Raw genomic sequence first — 16,999 nt, 5'->3', positions numbered from 1 at the left:
ATGGGGTAGCTCGGCCAAGTGACCTCAGGTACTCAGCTCTCCGCCTTCAAAACAGGAATCATCTGCTTTTTTAAATACTTGGAGATCTACTGTTGGAAAGCCATTGTGAAAGCTAGATTTATATTAACTCTACTAGCAACTGCCTCAAATTTCCTATGTCTTTATCTTTAAGCAGCGAGGTTAGTACAAGAAACTGAGGCATAAAAAGAGATTAGTGGGAAACACATGAATTTAAATAGTTCCTTATCTGGACACTTTTATTCTGACAGAGGAGGGCATTGTTTATATCACGTTGGAAGAGATTTAAACCAAATTTAGAAAATGCTCTGAGTCTGGAGCAAGCATTCCTCTAGATGATATTATGCCGCTGTAGTTATATTGATTTAGTTGTACTGTTCAAAGCAGCAAAACCTTCCCACATTGGCAAGACCTTAGCAGCCCCAGGGCCAGGCTGCTCCGCGGCATCCACAGGTCGCTCTGTGCCCAGCTCAACCCCCGAGAAAGGAGAACTGCAACTGGGGGAGCGCTGAGGGCTGTTACCAAAATCTGCAGCAGCGTCAATACAGTATTGGTCTATGCACACTCATATTTTCCTTGGCAAGTTGTATGACTGTAAACAGCGAAATATTCCAAGGCAGTCTTTTTTTTTTTTTTGTCTTGCCTAAGCAATGAGTTTTCCCTATACATCTCTGTTCTGATCTTATTGATTCAGTATGTAGCAGAGTTATTTTCTCCCTTTTTTTCATTAAAGAAAATCACAGCCCCCCCCCACCTTCTTGTTACATTTGACGTCTTTGTCTCTAGATGGCAGAAGGCCGTTTCCAGCGGTTGCTTACCACAACTTCTTGGCATCTGCACAGGCTTGAGGGATGTAGTGCCCAGCTGGAAAAAGGCAGACAACCTTCCCATTCGCAGCAATGCCCATAAAGTAGAAATATTGGATCCAAGCAAGCAAGCAATAGCTTGCGTCTGTTCAGGAGTGCTTACTGGATACTGTAGGGAATTGGTGCAGGAGGGGTGAAATGCTGGCTCTGAAGTCAGTGGCAAAATTGTGGCTGTCTTAAACAGGTCTCCCATCTCTTACCTTAGGTTTGCGCAAGTATCTTTTTACCTGGTTGTGTTGACCATGAGATGTAAACCCTCAAAGGTGCAGGGAGGTCTTGGATGACATCTTTGACTGCAGAGCTTCCCAATGTAGTGTTCCTGTTCCGTCCGCTGTGATCATTCCAAGTCTCAGTGTTGCTGTTGGGTTTCCAGCCAGCATGTTGCTGTTGGCTGTCACATTTTGCTTCCCCCAGGTTTGCTTTTCCAAGGTAACCAGTGTTTGTTGTATACGGAGGAGCAGGCAGGAAGAGAGAGAGCATCTTTCTGGCTCAGGACCGTCCCCCTGTCTGCTCCATCCTTGCCTCTTAAGCTCTGAGCTAGCCCAGAACCTGGTCATGTTGTCCTTTATATCTCATGGTCTGGTGGAGCCAGAGAAGGGTGTAAGGCACTTTTACCATGACTCCGAGTCAAAAGTTATGCACCCACTAGCAGTGGGAGCTTGTTGGTGCATCTCTGGAGCACGTCTTCTGGTGTAGCCTCATCTAAGCAATGCTGCTCACTCTCCAGGACTGCTCCACCATAAACAGAAGAGGGAGCAGGGGTGGTTGGAGCTTTGTTTTGCAAGTTCCCACCCTGAACTGAAGCACAAAGGTAGATGATCTGGTTAGGAAGCCTTTTATATGCAAATATGTTCCTTAATTTTCCATCCTGATGCCCACAATTAGAATAGTGTGGAGAATAAAGCAAGATTTTGGCCCTGGCTGAATTAACCAAGTCCAGGAGTCGGAGCCTGGGGTTAGGTTCTGCCTATGCTCTGTCCATGGGGAGCTCCTCTAGCAGACAATGATTTCCCTTTTGCCTCAGAGTAGAAGGAGGTGGATGCTGTGTCACATTTTATCTCGCTTCATCTTAAGGTGCATGCGAGAAAACGAAGCGGAGAGCCACAGGCCTCTTACCTCGGTGCTGCAGCCTCCCAAAGCACCCACAGCTGAAGTTCAGAGCAGCCCTGAAGCTGCTGCTGATTGAGCTGGTCCCTGGTAGTTCCTGGCAGCCTGGTCCCTGCCAGTCCTTTGCTGAACCAAGTTCAAGCTCAGGGGAAAATTGAGTCCAATCCATCTTAAACTCAACTGCTTCCCCCCTGAAAATGTAGTTGTAGAGTCTAAGAGGGTTCACCAGCCACCAAGGTTGTGTGCCCCTGTGCTGAGCTCTTTGAGGGAGACAGAGCACGAGAGGACAAGGGAGAGCAAGCTGCTGTATGATTTGTTTGTAACGGGGAGTTGGGGGGCTTAGGAGAGCGTGGGGTCTGTCTGAGAGTGCGAGAGAGAACGTGTCCCACCACCATGTGCTGGCTCAGTACCTCCACTCCCTTTTTGCTAATTGTTTGAAGTCTTCCAAATTTGTATCCGATGTAATGAGATGATGAAGTAGTCTTTTGTGGTGACTTTTTCATGTAGTAAACATGGTCTTTCACAGCTCTGGGGTGTGGACCATAATGAGCTTGGAACAGTTTGTTCCTCTGGCAAGCTGAAAGGTCGTGAATGCATTGGAGTGAATTCACCAGGCATCTTTGATCAGCTCCATTAAGCATCCGCATGGGCTCCAACAGGCATTACGCTATTCAGCTACCCTGTGAGAAGGGGGTACTGTTAAAATGACTGTGTTAGTAGACAGGATGAAATAATTCAGATTGACAATCTATTTTTGAGGATAGTCATTGCAGTGAAGTTTATGAATTCTTCCAGAACATAAGGGATTTGGGATTGACTTTTAAGGAGGTATTGACTTTTAAGGAAGTATTCTATCAGTAGGATATTTCTTCCTGAAAGAGGATAGAAAGCACTGTATAAAGATATATACAGAGTTTGATCTACCAAATGTGAGGTTATCATTTCACATGCAAACTACGCAACATAATCTTCAGGGCTGCGTATTCCTTGTGGGACATACTGGAGTACTTGGGTGAATCAAAAGGAGGAGAGAAGCACTGATTTCCACCCCTTCTCTCTGCTATGCCCGCTCATCTGAAGCGTGCCCAGGGCTGACAACTAGTGCTAAGAAAATTGATTGAGGGCTGGACATAGCCTGCAAGACAAGGTGTGAATACACCAGGTCCAGCAGCCTCAGCAATGGGTGCTCTTCATAGCATGGCCAAGGAAAAAGCCTTCCTGTCTCCTTCCTGATTCTTCCTCTCGAGGCTCCCATTAGTTAATGTGCAGCGTGTGGCTGAGCCTTGTAAACAGTGCTTCTGGTTACCCTTCACTGGCCCCAGGAGAGAGCAATGAATCAGAGCTCTTGGCCTTGCAGAGCTTCTCCCTGAGCTGGTGGGGCAGGAATGGTTTGGATGAGGACAGGCAGGCTGGCTGGCCCATGCTTCCTTGCGACCTGCTGTCCACCAAAGTGCTGCACCAAGTGCAGGGGGAGAGGTTTTTAAGCCGACTGTCTTTACACAAGCGTGTGTCAACAACTAATACTCATGTTTGCCTCCTCTCCTCAGGGTTTTCCTGGTGATTTTGGGGAACGAGGACCTCCAGGCATCGATGGGAACCCAGTAAGTTGATAGCTTTTTCCCCTTCTTTCTGTTGCAGTAGATACCACACTGTACTGCATCATGCTAGTTAGAGCTGAAAGAAGCTTTTCGGTTTGGTGGCAGCTGCTAGCATGTTGTTGTTGTCCCTCCTAAAAATCAAATATATGCCCCTGCCCTGCTCAAGTGTGCTGCGAATTCCCATGTTCAACTCGACATCCTGCAACTGCCAGGTCATCGCATTGCCATCTGCTTTCTGTCTCCACTATTGCCTTTCTTGCACCTTGGTCTTCGTAGATGATTTCTCATCCTGAGGATATGACTAGAAGAAAAATCAAGAGAGAAAAGGCAGGGATGTTGCTCCTGATGAGGAGATAGTGGTTGGAGCAAGTTGTCCATAACACAGGGCCTGATGCAAAGCCTGTGACAGCCACAGGAACCACCTTGTTGACTAACATGCTCTGGGTAAAGCTTCATATGAACATAGCAGGGAGACGTGGGCCTGCAGACAGAGGGATGTATCATCATAAGGCACCATGGATGGCTACCGGAGTGCATGTGAACCCTCAGACGATCAGACCATACGCAATTGTGTAGAGGTCTGAGTTGCACAGAGAGGCACATGCCCCTCCTTTTCGCCACATTTCATCTTCTGATGCAAGTTAGCAAGCTGGTAGCGCTTGGTTTGCACCTCACTACCCTGTAGAAGTAAGCTTTAAAGTACTCCAAGCTCAGTACCTTTCCTCATCTGAAGTGAATGTTGATGCTGGTGCAGAAGAGCCAGATTCCCTGCTCCAGTGTCTGGGAGCACTGAGGGACAGACACCATAGCCCAGGCTTCTGCCGCCCTGCCCCGTGCCTCAGCCAGGCCTGACACTGCAATGGAAGAAGTCTCCAGGTTCCTGAGTTCTTGGCTTCTCTCCAGTCTTCATCTGACCCCTGCTGGCTTTCTAAGGATGGGATGTATCTCCTGGGAATTGGGTCAGGGTGGTCCCAGAGACCATTTAAGCAGCTGGATGCTGATAAGGTTTATTTTGCTCTGCTCTTGTAGCACTTAACACCAAGCAGTTGGGTATGCCCTGTGTTTTCTTCTACTCACAAAATGTGCCCTTCTGGATTACAAAAGTTCTCAGATGTATTACCTGCTGTCTTGGTTATTCACACATAATCACAGTGCTGCTCGTGGCGTTTGGTGGAACGATTTGTGTGAAATAACCTACTCCACATGTGTCTTCAAGTTCCCATTCATCATAAATGCAGCATAAAAGTTATTTTTGCAAGCAACTCTAACCAGCAAGCCAAGCTTAGCTACACTCCAGCCTTTGTGGGAATGCAGCATAAGAGTCGCGGATGCAGTGAACTGAAAGAATCGGATTCCCAAGGAATACTTCTGCAGGACTTTTCCCATCCTTCGGTCAACTTAAGCCATGGGTCAGAGTGGAATCAGTAGTCCCAAAGTAGAAGAATTCTGGATTGTATTTCCAACCAGCCCACCAGGAAGAGCAGGAATCCTGGAGGTCAGAAAGATTTTTTTTTTTTTTTTCCCAAACAATTTGTTTTGTTTTCTTTTAAATTTGCAAGTTGTCTAAGCCCCATTCAGAAGATGTGCTCAATGTTAGCTGAATGCCAGTTCCCAGAGCATCAGGGAGAAGCAAATGTCCCTTCCGTTAATTCATCCAGAAGGATTGCTCTTCTTTCATCTTATCAACGGCTTTTAAATATTAATGTGCCTTGGAGATTGTAGAATGAAAACAGACTGTTTCGGCTGACTTAAAGGGAGGTTCACGGGGTCACAAGTGGAGTCACAGACGCAGAAAAATGCCAGAAAGTCTGTTTGTCGAACACAGAAATATGCCGAGCTTGCTAGGTGGAGTATGCAGCTAAATCGTAGGCAGGCGGCCAGGCGGCCACGGGTCCTGAACTGCCCCATCCTCCGTGTGATCCCCTGAGCTCTTACGCTGCCACTGCCTCTGCTGCCACATGGGGATGGCTGAAGCCGACAGCCTCTGATCTTCTTTCCATCCCCTCCAGACAGAGCAAAGACTCTTCCAACCGCAGGGGCGTTTTTCCCTCCTACCAACTTGCTGAGAACTGTTGAGCCATCACATTCCAGATCCCCGTTCCCGGAGCGCTTTAGCCACTCCAATTAGTCTCTTAATCACAGGAATTAGACATGGGAAAGGACTGTTGATTCATCTCCTTGTCTCTTGTCCCAGTGCCCAGTTCATGCACTGAAGAAAGGAGAATAGAGCCCGATTTCCCTCGCAGGTCAGGGACCAGCCTGTCATTGCTGATAGCCAGGAAAGAGCACCTGTAAATCCTCGGTGTCCCAGGCCAGGGAATGGCTCAAATTAACAGCTAGTCCTGCCCACCTCTCCCAGGGGAATCCACCCTCTCCTATTCCAAGAGGAAATCCTCTTGTGTTAGATGTGAGGCCGTGCATTTCCACATTTACTTTTTCTCTTGAGGAATACCCACGTGATGTAACTCAGAAATCAAGGTAGTCCCTCCTGCAACTGGTGGGACCAAGAGCTGACCATCTACCCAGTCTTCATCCCAGCTACCCTGAGAGCCTGCAGGGCTTATTGGGAAACCCAGGCCACCGTGCAGCTCCCATGCTGAGCATTCCTGGGGATATTCTCTCTTCTTGCTGAGCCTAGTAATGTCAGGCCTCGACTAAAAGCTTGAAGCTGACCTTATTACAGTAGCTCTGAGGACACAGAAATCCCACCCGTGAGGAACAATTGCTCCGCAGATGTCTCAATTATAGAGGAAAGGAACCGGCCATAAAAAAGCAATTTTAGGCTGGTTGAAATTATGAAACGCTTTTTGTGTGTGCTTGCCCAGTAGTCCTTTACTCCACTTCCCATAAAATAAACACACATAACCCTTTACCCAAGGAGGCTGAGCAGGTTTAGTCACGTTGTGTCCCCTTCTCTTCCTTTCTTTCACTAGGCAAATCTTTCCATAAAAGGGGAGCTTTATTGCGCTGAAGGGGACTCCACCAGATGTGCACCATAAACTGAGCTGGTCTGTCAAAGAAAGTAGCCAGCATGATCCCGAGCAGGGCTAGGGTTGTCTGAGCCAACGGGAAGTTTAGTATTTCCAATGCACTTGTTTTGAGAGGCCCTGTTGGAGGCAGAGGTGTGTAAGAGCAGGTCCCTGCCCCAACAAGCAACCCACTGTCGATGTGGCAAGGGAGAAGGGTGATCCACCGAGGGAGACACAGGGCAGGCTGAGCATTGCGTAGGGATTGCTCAAGTACTTGGGTACCTCGATAGGTGATTTGTGGGGGTCTGACACAGCTTCTCTGCTGCTCTTCACCTGGAAATGCCATCAGGCACCTGTGCGCCGGCACTCCTGGCACCTGCATGGTTTTGGAAAGCAGGCATGGAGGGAGTTTGTGGTGAAGCTGAGAATTCAAACCAGCCCCACGAACCCAGATAGCAGGCTGTCCCTCGAAATGGTGCGCTCCAAGGTGCTCTTGAAAAGCCTCTAAGAGAAGCTGGTGCTTTCCCAAATGCCCTGCTTGGGAGCAATAAGAGATTACAAATGGGCACAGAGCCCAAGGTGAAATCTCTGCAGTCCCTCTCCTGCTCTCTGCGGCGTGATTAGAAGTGATTCATCGTCCAAGCAAGCGTGGGGTTCCCCGCAGAGAGCTCCCTGCTCCAGGCACAGAGGTGCTGAGCCACCTCCCTGCAGATAAGCTGCAGCCCGAAGGTTAGGGGCTTTTTCTGAAAATTAAAGAAATGGCTAGCTGATGGTCTGGGCAGGAGCCCAGATGGATGAGGCAGAGTGCAGAGGACGCTGCTGGTTCCCCACCTTAAACCAGCTCTCAGACACAGGAGGAGCAGCCTTGGAGCGCCCCGTGTGCCAACCACAGTCCCAGGGCCCATCAACCAGCACCAGCAGCTGGCATAACACCCTCTCCGCAAATTATCCAGTTTCATTTTCATCCGAGTCCTCTTTTTCTTATGAGTATTATTGTTCCTTAACCACTCTCCAGAAAACTCATTTTCCCCACGGAGCAGCAGCTTTCCTCCCCCTCCCACCTGCGCTTTGCTGCTCCAATTCCCCCTCCCTGCCTGCACCTTCATCTCCCACCCGCTCCCCTGCCTGCACACTGAAATGCTTCTTTTATCCAGCCTGCTCCTGGGGAAGGGGGAGGGACGGTCTTTTCCCTTCCCTCAAGTTCTTGAAACACTGAGCTGCCTTTCAGCCTCTGTTTGTCTACAAAGCCTCTGTAACCATGTTTGTCTTTCCTTTTAGGGAGAATTGGGAGCCCCAGGTCCTCCTGGAGTCCTTGGACTCATTGTAAGTATAAAAACAAATGGAGATCTGGCTTCTCAGGGCTTTAACCCTTTCAGCCTGCATAACTACGCACAGATTTCTTCTTCCTGCGGCAGGGCAGTGAACAGGACGACTCTTTGTATGGCATCTGGGGAGAGAGGAGGTTGCCTGGTAGACTGGGAGGCAGGGGAGGGCAAGCCCTTCCTAAGCGACAGGGAACAGATTAAAGGTTTGCTGTTAACACCCTTATTCCTAGATAACTCACCCTTCTGATAACATTTACCAGGGTGTTTCTTCAAAGATGCAATATTCATTCCACACCAGGATCTGTCATCTTTTAAAAAGCAAGCCCCTGTAAGCAGTGACCTAAGGACGCACAGCTCTTGCCCAGACCGTGGGCAGGAACCGTCTGTCCTCCAGCTACACGGGAGTTTCATGTGCGCTCTCACTATCCCATCACTAATCCAGGTAATTATGTACACAGCCAAATTCCACCCCTCATTACACTCTACCCCAGCAGGAGATAAATGGCTGTAAGGATGGGTGGCAACTCCTCCTCTGGCAGCCGTAGGGGGTAGTGAATGCCCAGCTGAAAACATTATGGTTTATTTTTAGGTCTTGGTACTTTTTTTTCAAGCTATTTCCTTCCATGCACAAAAAGTGGTAGGGTCTGTTAGTACTACAGCATTCTTTCAGAATGATTCCTCCTCAGCTGTGATAATCCATGAAAACTTGACTTGCAATGAATGGTTAAAAACCGTCCCCTTTTGCCTTTTCATAGCTTAAATTATAGGAGTGTGTATGTCAGCTGCGATCAAGGCCTCGGTTGCCCTAGACATTGCACAACCATACAACACCAAACCCAGAAATCTTAGAATCCATGCTCTCACTATCCCATCACTAATCCAGGTAATTATGTACACAGCCAAATTCCACCCCTCATTACACTCTACCCCAGCAGGAGATAAATGGCTGTAAGGATGGGTGGCAACTCCTCCTCTGGCAGCCGTAGGGGGTAGTGAATGCCCAGCTGAAAACATTATGGTTTATTTTTAGGTCTTGGTACTTTTTTTTTCAAGCTATTTCCTTCCATGCACAAAAAGTGGTAGGGTCTGTTAGTACTACAGCATTCTTTCAGAATGATTCCTCCTCAGCTGTGATAATCCATGAAAACTTGACTTGCAATGAATGGTTAAAAACCGTCCCCTTTTGCCTTTTCATAGCTTAAATTATAGGAGTGTGTATGTCAGCTGCGATCAAGGCCTCGGTTGCCCTAGACATTGCACAACCATACAACACCAAACCCAGAAATCTTAGAATCCATGGGGGAAAAGCAGAGAATATGGTGGAACAAGTGTACCCGTCTTGCAGATGGGAGCAAAGATGGATTAAGGCTTTGGAAAGTTTCCTGTGGAGCCAGGATTTGGGTGCCTGTTTCCCCTTGTTAGCGGAGATGGAAGTAGCTACTTCAGCCATAGCAGCAGAAAGGATGGGCTCCTGGCAAAGAGCTATGAGAGGATGATTGCAATTTAAAAGAATACGATTGAAGGTGTTGTCCAAATTGGATCATATTTCTCCTAGTTTTTAGAAAGGTTTATCTTAACCTGGTTGCTATTATCTCACAGGTATTTGTTTGAAAGGTGGGATATAGTAAATGTGACCAAGGTCCTTCCAGAGATGATGGAGTCAGGAGGCTGCCTGTCCTCCCCTCCATGCTGTTAGTCCTTGGGGCCAGGTTTTGCCTGGAGATGATCTGCAATGAGGACAGACAGTGTGGGTTTTCCAACCTGCCTTTGTCATCCTGAGCGTTTTGTCCCATGTTGGGGGCAAGTGGCACCAAATTCTATGTGAGGTGTAACTAAATTTGCTTTTTCCCTGACTGACCCCAAGATGGGGCAGTGCATGTCCTAGAGCAGGATTTAGCTCCATCTCCAGGTATCTGGAGTCTGTCACCTTCTCTGTCTTGATCCATTACGTTGGTTTCTGCTGACACCCCAAGTTCTAATGTTTTTGCTGGAAAAGGGCAAAAGCAGCAGTTCTCCTTTTGCTGCTGAGCCTGGCCTGTCTTAAACTTTAAATTTCTTCTTCCTTCCCATCTGGATGAAGAAATCATCATTCCTGTTGTGATCTTATTCTTAGCTTTACTTTTAAGGCAGAAGGTCAGTCCTTTGCAATGCTCTTTTTTCAGGAGTCACTTGCTGCAGCCGTAGCAACTGGCCGCTGTCTTTCCCAGCGAGTCTGTTGGTACCACTCTGAGCAGATAAAAACTTCAAACTGAGTCAGATCTTGTGTCCTGGGGTGATACGCAACTCCTGAATTCAGGATGCTGAAACATCTCTAGTGGGATGGATCTAAGAGTGACCTCCTCCATCCTCCTGGGGAGAAGGGAGCACATCCATCCTGCCTTGCACCCTCTGCAGGGCAGCACCAGCCTTGTTCCCTGGGGTCTGCGGCATGGGGCTCGCGCTGCAGGGCATGGAGAAGGTGGCTGGGTGTTTGCTCTGGGCTGGCCCCCCTTCAGTCACTTCCTTCCTTCCCAGCTACAGCCACCCCCATGGGACCGGCCGGGTTCCCAGCTGCCTCCAGGCACTCTGCAGGTGTTTGGATTCACTGTTTAAGAGAGGCTGAAGAGCAGAATTAGCTGTAACTAAAGTCTCTTGCTCTCCTAATTAACTGTGTGGGCAAAGCTTTAAGTAAACGCATTTCTACAAGAAGCCTTTATGCTCGGACGTATGAAAAGGGCGTCTGTTCGGGGGCTGCAGCCCAGCGCTCCCAGCGTGGCTGCAGGCCCACGGCTGCCAACCAGAGAAGCGCTCCTTCAGCAGAGCCCTCCCTGTTTATTTACACACTGCAGGCAAGGCTGGTGCACCCTATCACTGACTCCCTTCATGGGCAGCAAGCCCTCAGAGCCTGTTTAAATGCCAGCCACTGAAGGCTTTCTGTTACACGGGCACACGCAGGTACACACAGCTGCCGTCAGCCCCGGTGTCCTCCCATGTGCAGTTCCTCCTGTGAGTCCTGATACGCGATGCTGTGCTGGCTTCTGGCTGCAGCAGAATGGCCACCTCTGTCCTTACCTCCTGTTTCTCCTCTCTCCTCCCCTTATCGCTTTTAGATACCAGAGCTCAGTAGCAACCCAAATTTCTTGACTGCTGCCTTTTTTTGCTGTTTGGGTAGGTGTCCCTTTTAACACGCTCTCAGACTCCCTCCAGGGAACTCAGGAACGCTGTGGTAGATTCCTTCTGTGAACATAAGTAACCTCACTGAGAACAAACACACTCCAGGATTGTCTTAAATCAGCTCAGTTTAATTTTCCAAATAGCGGAAGATGGAAATGAATCTATTCAAAAGTTAGGAAGAACATATAAAAAAAAAATTTCTCACATCCTATGGTTGCAGACTTCGAGGTGGTTTCTTAATTAATTTTCCATTATTTTGCCATTAATATACTAGCCTATTTTTAAGTGGACCCAGGAAGCCAGCTCCTGTTTTCAGATTCTCCCTGATACCCGCAGCTCCTGTGGCGCAGGAGCAGGATGCCCACGTGTTATCCAGGCATCCAGCACATCCTGCCCAATTGCCATGGCCATGCACAGGGGCAGTGGCATCGGGGGGATGGATGAGGTGGTCATGGGGGACAGCTGACCTCTCCAGCACTTAGACTCAAGCTGCTTTAGGGTCTCCTCTTTGCGGTGAGAGCAGGACGGGAACAGGAGCTGCTCTTCTTCCCTGGCATGCCTGCAAGGCCAGCACCCTGTGCTGCTTTTATTTAGAGGCTGCCTACACATTAAAAGACTCCTGACTCGTGCCAGGATGCTTCTTCTGCTGAAGTCCGTGGCACAATTCCTATAAATTGAGGTATACTGAGAGGCCAAATAGGAGAGGACTATCACACCACATGCAGCTATCTGCTGGGTTTGCACCTCATAACTTCGGTAATTTTCTTTCTCTTACTAGGGTGACATGGGCTCTGTCGGACCGATAGGCTATCCAGGACCAAAAGGCTTAAAGGTAAGAGAATAACCGAGCTGTGTGAGCTCTCATTCTTCCATGGGAGGGCTGAAGATTATTCCATTCCTCCCTTGGGTGATGGTCCTGAGAGAAAGGAAGGGTGGTACTAATGCTTGTCCATTGACCCAGGCACAGGACTGTTGAACACAACATCCCACTGGTGCTCTGCAGTAGGTGTAAGTCACTGGAGAATCCCGGGGCATCTTCCCTGTGGACCTCCAGCCAGGTCCCACAAGGAAGGGTGTTTGAGGAATGTGTGATGGAGCATCCTTTGGGAGCAGCCTGGAGTTTGAACTTGGGGCTGTGCCAGGCCAGTGCTGTTGGTCTGAGCCACCAGCCCCATCAGGGCCATCGAATGTCGTAGACCTGAGCAAGTCTCCACAGTGGCTAGGTCTCACTCCGGACTTTCTTTTGTTTCAGGGGCTGATGGGAAACCCTGGAGAACATGGACTGAAAGGTGATAAGGTGATCTGAATACTCCCTTATTGCACTGTGTTTTAATTTTGCATGTGAAAATCCCTTTCTAGCTTCTCCTTCTTATTCAGCACCATGGTACTGCTTCCATTCTGTCTGTGTCTTTGCTCCCATCCTTCCTCCTTTCTCGATGCTCCAGTTTTGATTTTTCTTTCTTTTATATCTGCCCATCCCCTTTTCCACAGAGCTCTAGTGTAGATCACTTATGCCCAGATCCTCTTTGGAGCTTCTGTTTCCCACTGACGATGACGGTAACTGTAAGATTATCTGGTGTTTCACTGGGCTTTTATGTTTTTGTATCGCTTACATGATGGGATAGGGAGGAGGATGAAGACCTAACACCACTGACAGTGGGTTTGCAATAACGCATTTGGAGGAAACACAAAGCAGCGCAGCTCACTGGATCAGGCGAACCAGCTGGATCCCCAGGAAAACTGCCCTGTGTTAGGTGCCTCTGCGCCTGTTCGGAGAGGCTCCCCTCAGTTCAGCTTCCTGCCGAGAGGGAATTGCCTTACGCCAAACCGATATAAATCACTTTAGAAAAAGAAAAAAGGAGAGGGGCATTGATTGCAATGATTTGGTGCTGCAGGCAGAGAAACATGCAGCTTGAGCTAAACCAGCATGAAGCTGTGTGTGTAAATGTCTCACTGTCATGAGACCCATCCTCCTACAGATACTTGACTGTAGGATTTATTTAGTCTGAAAGAGTGGGAGGTGCAATCATTTATTGTTGGCTCTGATTGCTCAGGAGGGTAATGGAAAATGACCATTAAGTGTATTCTCCTGTCTGATGTTTTATTCTCTTGTTAGATGTTTGCTTTTAGAGAATGATTTAGCAGCCCAAATCTGCACATGGGGGAAGTAGCGTCAAGCCAGTTGATTCCACTCTCCTTATATTATAGCAGCTCTTTGCCAGGGCTCCTGTGTCTGCAGTTTCCATTTCTTTCCTGTACCGCCTTTTCACTTTTGTAGAGAGGAAGGATAGGGCAAGAGAAGGACTTTTTCTTTAGGACGAGCATTGTGGCTGGTTTCTTGACTCCAACACCAGTTCCCAGAGCTGACAGACTCTTCTGTCTGCTCCTTGGAAGAAATGGTTGAGTGTCTTAAGAATCACCAACATTTAAATCATTGTTTAGAAAAATTAACCTCCCTGGCATTACAGTCTCCATCGCTTCACACAGCCTGCTCTGTTTATCCCTAGTATTTCTCCAGCCTCTGCTATCACAGTAACCAAATGGCTTGCAGGTCTCCCTAGAGTAATCCTTATGGTACTCCCAAGTGCAGAATTATCCGTCCTCTCCCAATAATCCCGTGCTCAGTCTTGCAGCCTCTCTCTCTCCTGAGGTGCAGGAAACCTTTTCCCTCCCTCCCTAGCTACCTCTCCCCCTGCGTTTTCCTTGGACAGGGCAGGCTTCCTTCCTGGCGTTCATTCCAGCCCATTCCAAATCCAAGGCTGACAAACCAACCCTCCTGCTCAAGCCTCCTCTGTCCCTGTGAGTTTACTTTAGTTTGGCTATCCTGGGTGCTATCAAACATTCAGATCAGACCAATGATGATTTCAGAGTCAGAGAGAGCTTCCAAACAGCTTGTGCATGTCCTTTCCAGCAGTTCAAGAGCCAGAGGGCTGGGAAATACAAGGTAAAGGAAAATCAGACCTGCTTAGGCATCGACAGCCACAGTTCTCGTCTGCTCAGATGAAGGCACACAGCCCTGGCATTGAGGTTTTTAGCCAAAGCATCTGAGTTTGCTGCACCTGCTTGAGTATAGGTGAAGTTCATCAGCTCTCCTTACCTTTGGGGGAGGATTTGGCCTGAAACAGCTTTGTGGTTTTTTCAGTTATTTGGTTTTCTGATTTGTTGGTCTTGCTGTTCAGCTGGTTGGCCCAGTTTATAACACACCTCTTCTCCGCCTGATCAAAAGGCTGTTGCCTTCATTTACTCCCGTGTTTCTTTAGTGAATGGCACCTTTAAGCCTTGTTATTTTCTCTCACTCTGATTTGGGCATCATGGCTAAAAACACTCATCCCTTCTTACAGCTTGTTTACATTTGTGTTTTAATTGTTTATGCTCTTGTACCACTAAGAAATTTAAATTATACCTGGTCTTGCTGCTTTTGCTCAGCTTGTAGCAAGGGAAAAACTCTGCCTTCACAAAAATCCTCTGCCTGCACCCTGGCCTCTTGGACCCTCTCCTTCTGGGATCATCTTTCCTCTTGCCGCCTGCCTCATTGCAATAAAAACACTTGTCACCTCAGCCATTGGTAAGAAGCTGCACCATAAATCTTTTTTGTCCCCCTTGGTTTTTTACAACATGCTTTTTAATTGAAGCTGATCTTAGAAATACCTGACTTAAGGAAATCCCACATATGGGAAAGCAGAGGTAGGATCTCGGTGTTCGCTTAGTGCCCAGTTGGGCTTGGATCACGGGAAGGACCCTGCCTGGAGCAGAAGGATCAACTTGTGTTGGAGGCTCCTTCTGTGATCTCCCACCGGTCATGGCACTGTTATTTTCTTCTGCTATTGCTATTTTTAGGCTGTGACTTCTTATTTAAAGGCTTTCTCTGGTTGCTTACTGTTCTTTTTCAGTCCATTAGATTTTGACTTCATTATGACCCTCCATCGTCATCTTCAGACAAAGCTGTCCTACTGCTATGACCAGAAACATAAGCAGCCTCCCCTAATCTTGTATTTATTCTCTATGCCTGTTGGTCTGAAAGTTGCCTCTTGCCATTCTTGAAATATTTCCAGACCACAGTTGTGTGCAATCTATGTCTGCAGAGATCCTTATTCATAGCTTGGTCACCTCCCAAGTAACAGAGTTCCCCTCTCTGCTGGATGCTGAAGATGCAATTACAAGGGTGAGCTCTGCTAATTCGTTGGGGATGACAGTCCAGCCACCATGCAGCAACCTTCTCCCTGCACATTGGTGTGGCTCATGCACACACATCCCACTGTACCACCCTATGAGCATATGAGGTCCCTGAGTTCCCTTTGAAGAGCAAATTATTCCAGACTTCCAAGCTGGCGCTGCTTTCCTGCAGTGCGTTGACCAGGAATGCTGCAGGAGAAGGAATGGCTGGCACCGTACCACGCAGAGCCCATACAGCAGAAAGCTCTGTTAGAATCCAGGAGTCCTCTTTGCACCCCAGCTCGTGAACAGGGGTCAGAAATAAGTTGAAGGGGCATGATTTTCCATAGGGGTTCAGCCGCCATCTGCCGAGGGTCCAAGCATCTTTCCTGAGACTCTAAGTGGGCACCTCAAATGGCTAGTCCATCTCTGAAAGACCTGGGCCACGTGCTAAGTGTGTTGAATGTGCAAGATGAATGAGTCTGGGGACTAGCAAGCACAGATGATGCCTAGGCTCAGCCAACAGTAGCTGTCAGCCATACTCAACGTGCCCATTCCAGCAGCAAATCAACACCTTACACCAGAGAGTCCCAGCCTACCGAAGGCTGAATCTTGGTTGAAGGTGTCAGGTGGATTCTCTGGAAAGCAGTTTGTAATAAACCTGTTTGTAATTGGAGGCTTCTCCCAAAGGAGTGTGAGGGATTATTGCAGGAGAAGTGCCGGAGTCTCCCATTACATGGCCAGAGGGGAGAGGGATAAACGTACCAGCTCTCCCCTCTTCTCCTCCACTGTGGTTTTCAGAAAGCTGGTAAACATAGAGTTAAACTTCATATTAACAAAAAAAAAAAAGGAGAAAAAAAAAAAAGAAAAGCCCTAGACATTTGGCAGCCTCTGAAATGCTGGGTCAGCAGGGGCGGAGAGTGGCAAACCTCACTGCTTCCATGCTGACACTAATCAGTAACCTTTCGTAATTAGTAATTCACGGCAGATGAGAGCAGCCTTGGGGGCCTCATACCTTCCATCTGCTGCCATGCACGGACTAGCCCAAGTTTGAGGGGGAATAGGGATTTTGAGTGTCCCACGTTCTCCCTGGCAAGGGATGGTCTTCTTCCTCCAGTCGTAGTCCTACAGAACTTGGCCTCTCCTGCACGTAATCAGTAACCTTTCGTAATTAGTAATTCACGGCAGATGAGAGCAGCCTTGGGGGCCTCATACCTTCCATCTGCTGCCATGCACGGACTAGCCCAAGTTTGAGGGGGAATAGGGATTTTGAGTGTCCCACGTTCTCCCTGGCAAGGGATGGTCTTCTTCCTCCAGTCGTAGTCCTACAGAACTTGGCCTCTCCTGCACGTCCTCCTGGAGCTGCCTGTGCCTGGCCCTGCCTTGGTCCCCTGGGGCCCGACGGGGCTGTGGGAGCAGCCGTGGGTTCTGGTGTCCTGGGGTACCTGGAGCACAGCCCATACCGCTCATGCCTGGCCTGCCCCGCCAGCTCAGCCTGCAGGTCAGAACATCTTTGGGGATGTGTTGATGAAGATTTAATTAGATGTCTGCAATCTCCTATTAAACCCATCTGTCTTGGTCGCATCCAAGCACGTGGCCTTGTACAGGTTTTTCTTTTTGTCACTGAGGACAATTCCTTTCGCTCAGCAGCATAGAATCATAGAATCATAGAATGTTTTGGGTTGGAAGGGACCCCTAGAGGTCATCTAGTTCAATCCCCCTGCAGGAGCAGGGACACCGCTAACTAGATCAGGTTGCTCAGGGCCCCATCCAACCTGGCCTTGAATGTTCCCAGGGATGGGGCCTCCACT

General features: G+C 48.4%; 1 protein-coding gene across 1 annotated transcript in view; it reads left to right on the top strand.

Moving 5' to 3' along the window:
- Positions 1–16,999, top strand: part of COL27A1 (collagen type XXVII alpha 1 chain) — a 166,593-nt gene that overhangs the window by 63,447 nt on the left and 86,147 nt on the right. The window contains exons 13-16 of the mRNA XM_009634842.2: positions 3,539–3,592; positions 7,837–7,881; positions 11,815–11,868; positions 12,289–12,333. Coding sequence (XP_009633137.1) covers positions 3,539–3,592; positions 7,837–7,881; positions 11,815–11,868; positions 12,289–12,333 — 198 coding nt within the window. The remainder of the gene's footprint in view (positions 1–3,538; positions 3,593–7,836; positions 7,882–11,814; positions 11,869–12,288; positions 12,334–16,999) is intronic.

This window comes from Egretta garzetta, unplaced genomic scaffold (genome assembly GCF_000687185.1).
Source record: "Egretta garzetta isolate BGI_Z169 unplaced genomic scaffold, ASM68718v1 scaffold190, whole genome shotgun sequence".
NCBI classification, from domain to species: domain Eukaryota; kingdom Metazoa; phylum Chordata; class Aves; order Pelecaniformes; family Ardeidae; genus Egretta; species Egretta garzetta.
The sequence above is the reverse complement of the archived record's forward strand: the minus strand, read 5'-3'. Positions and strand labels throughout refer to the sequence as shown.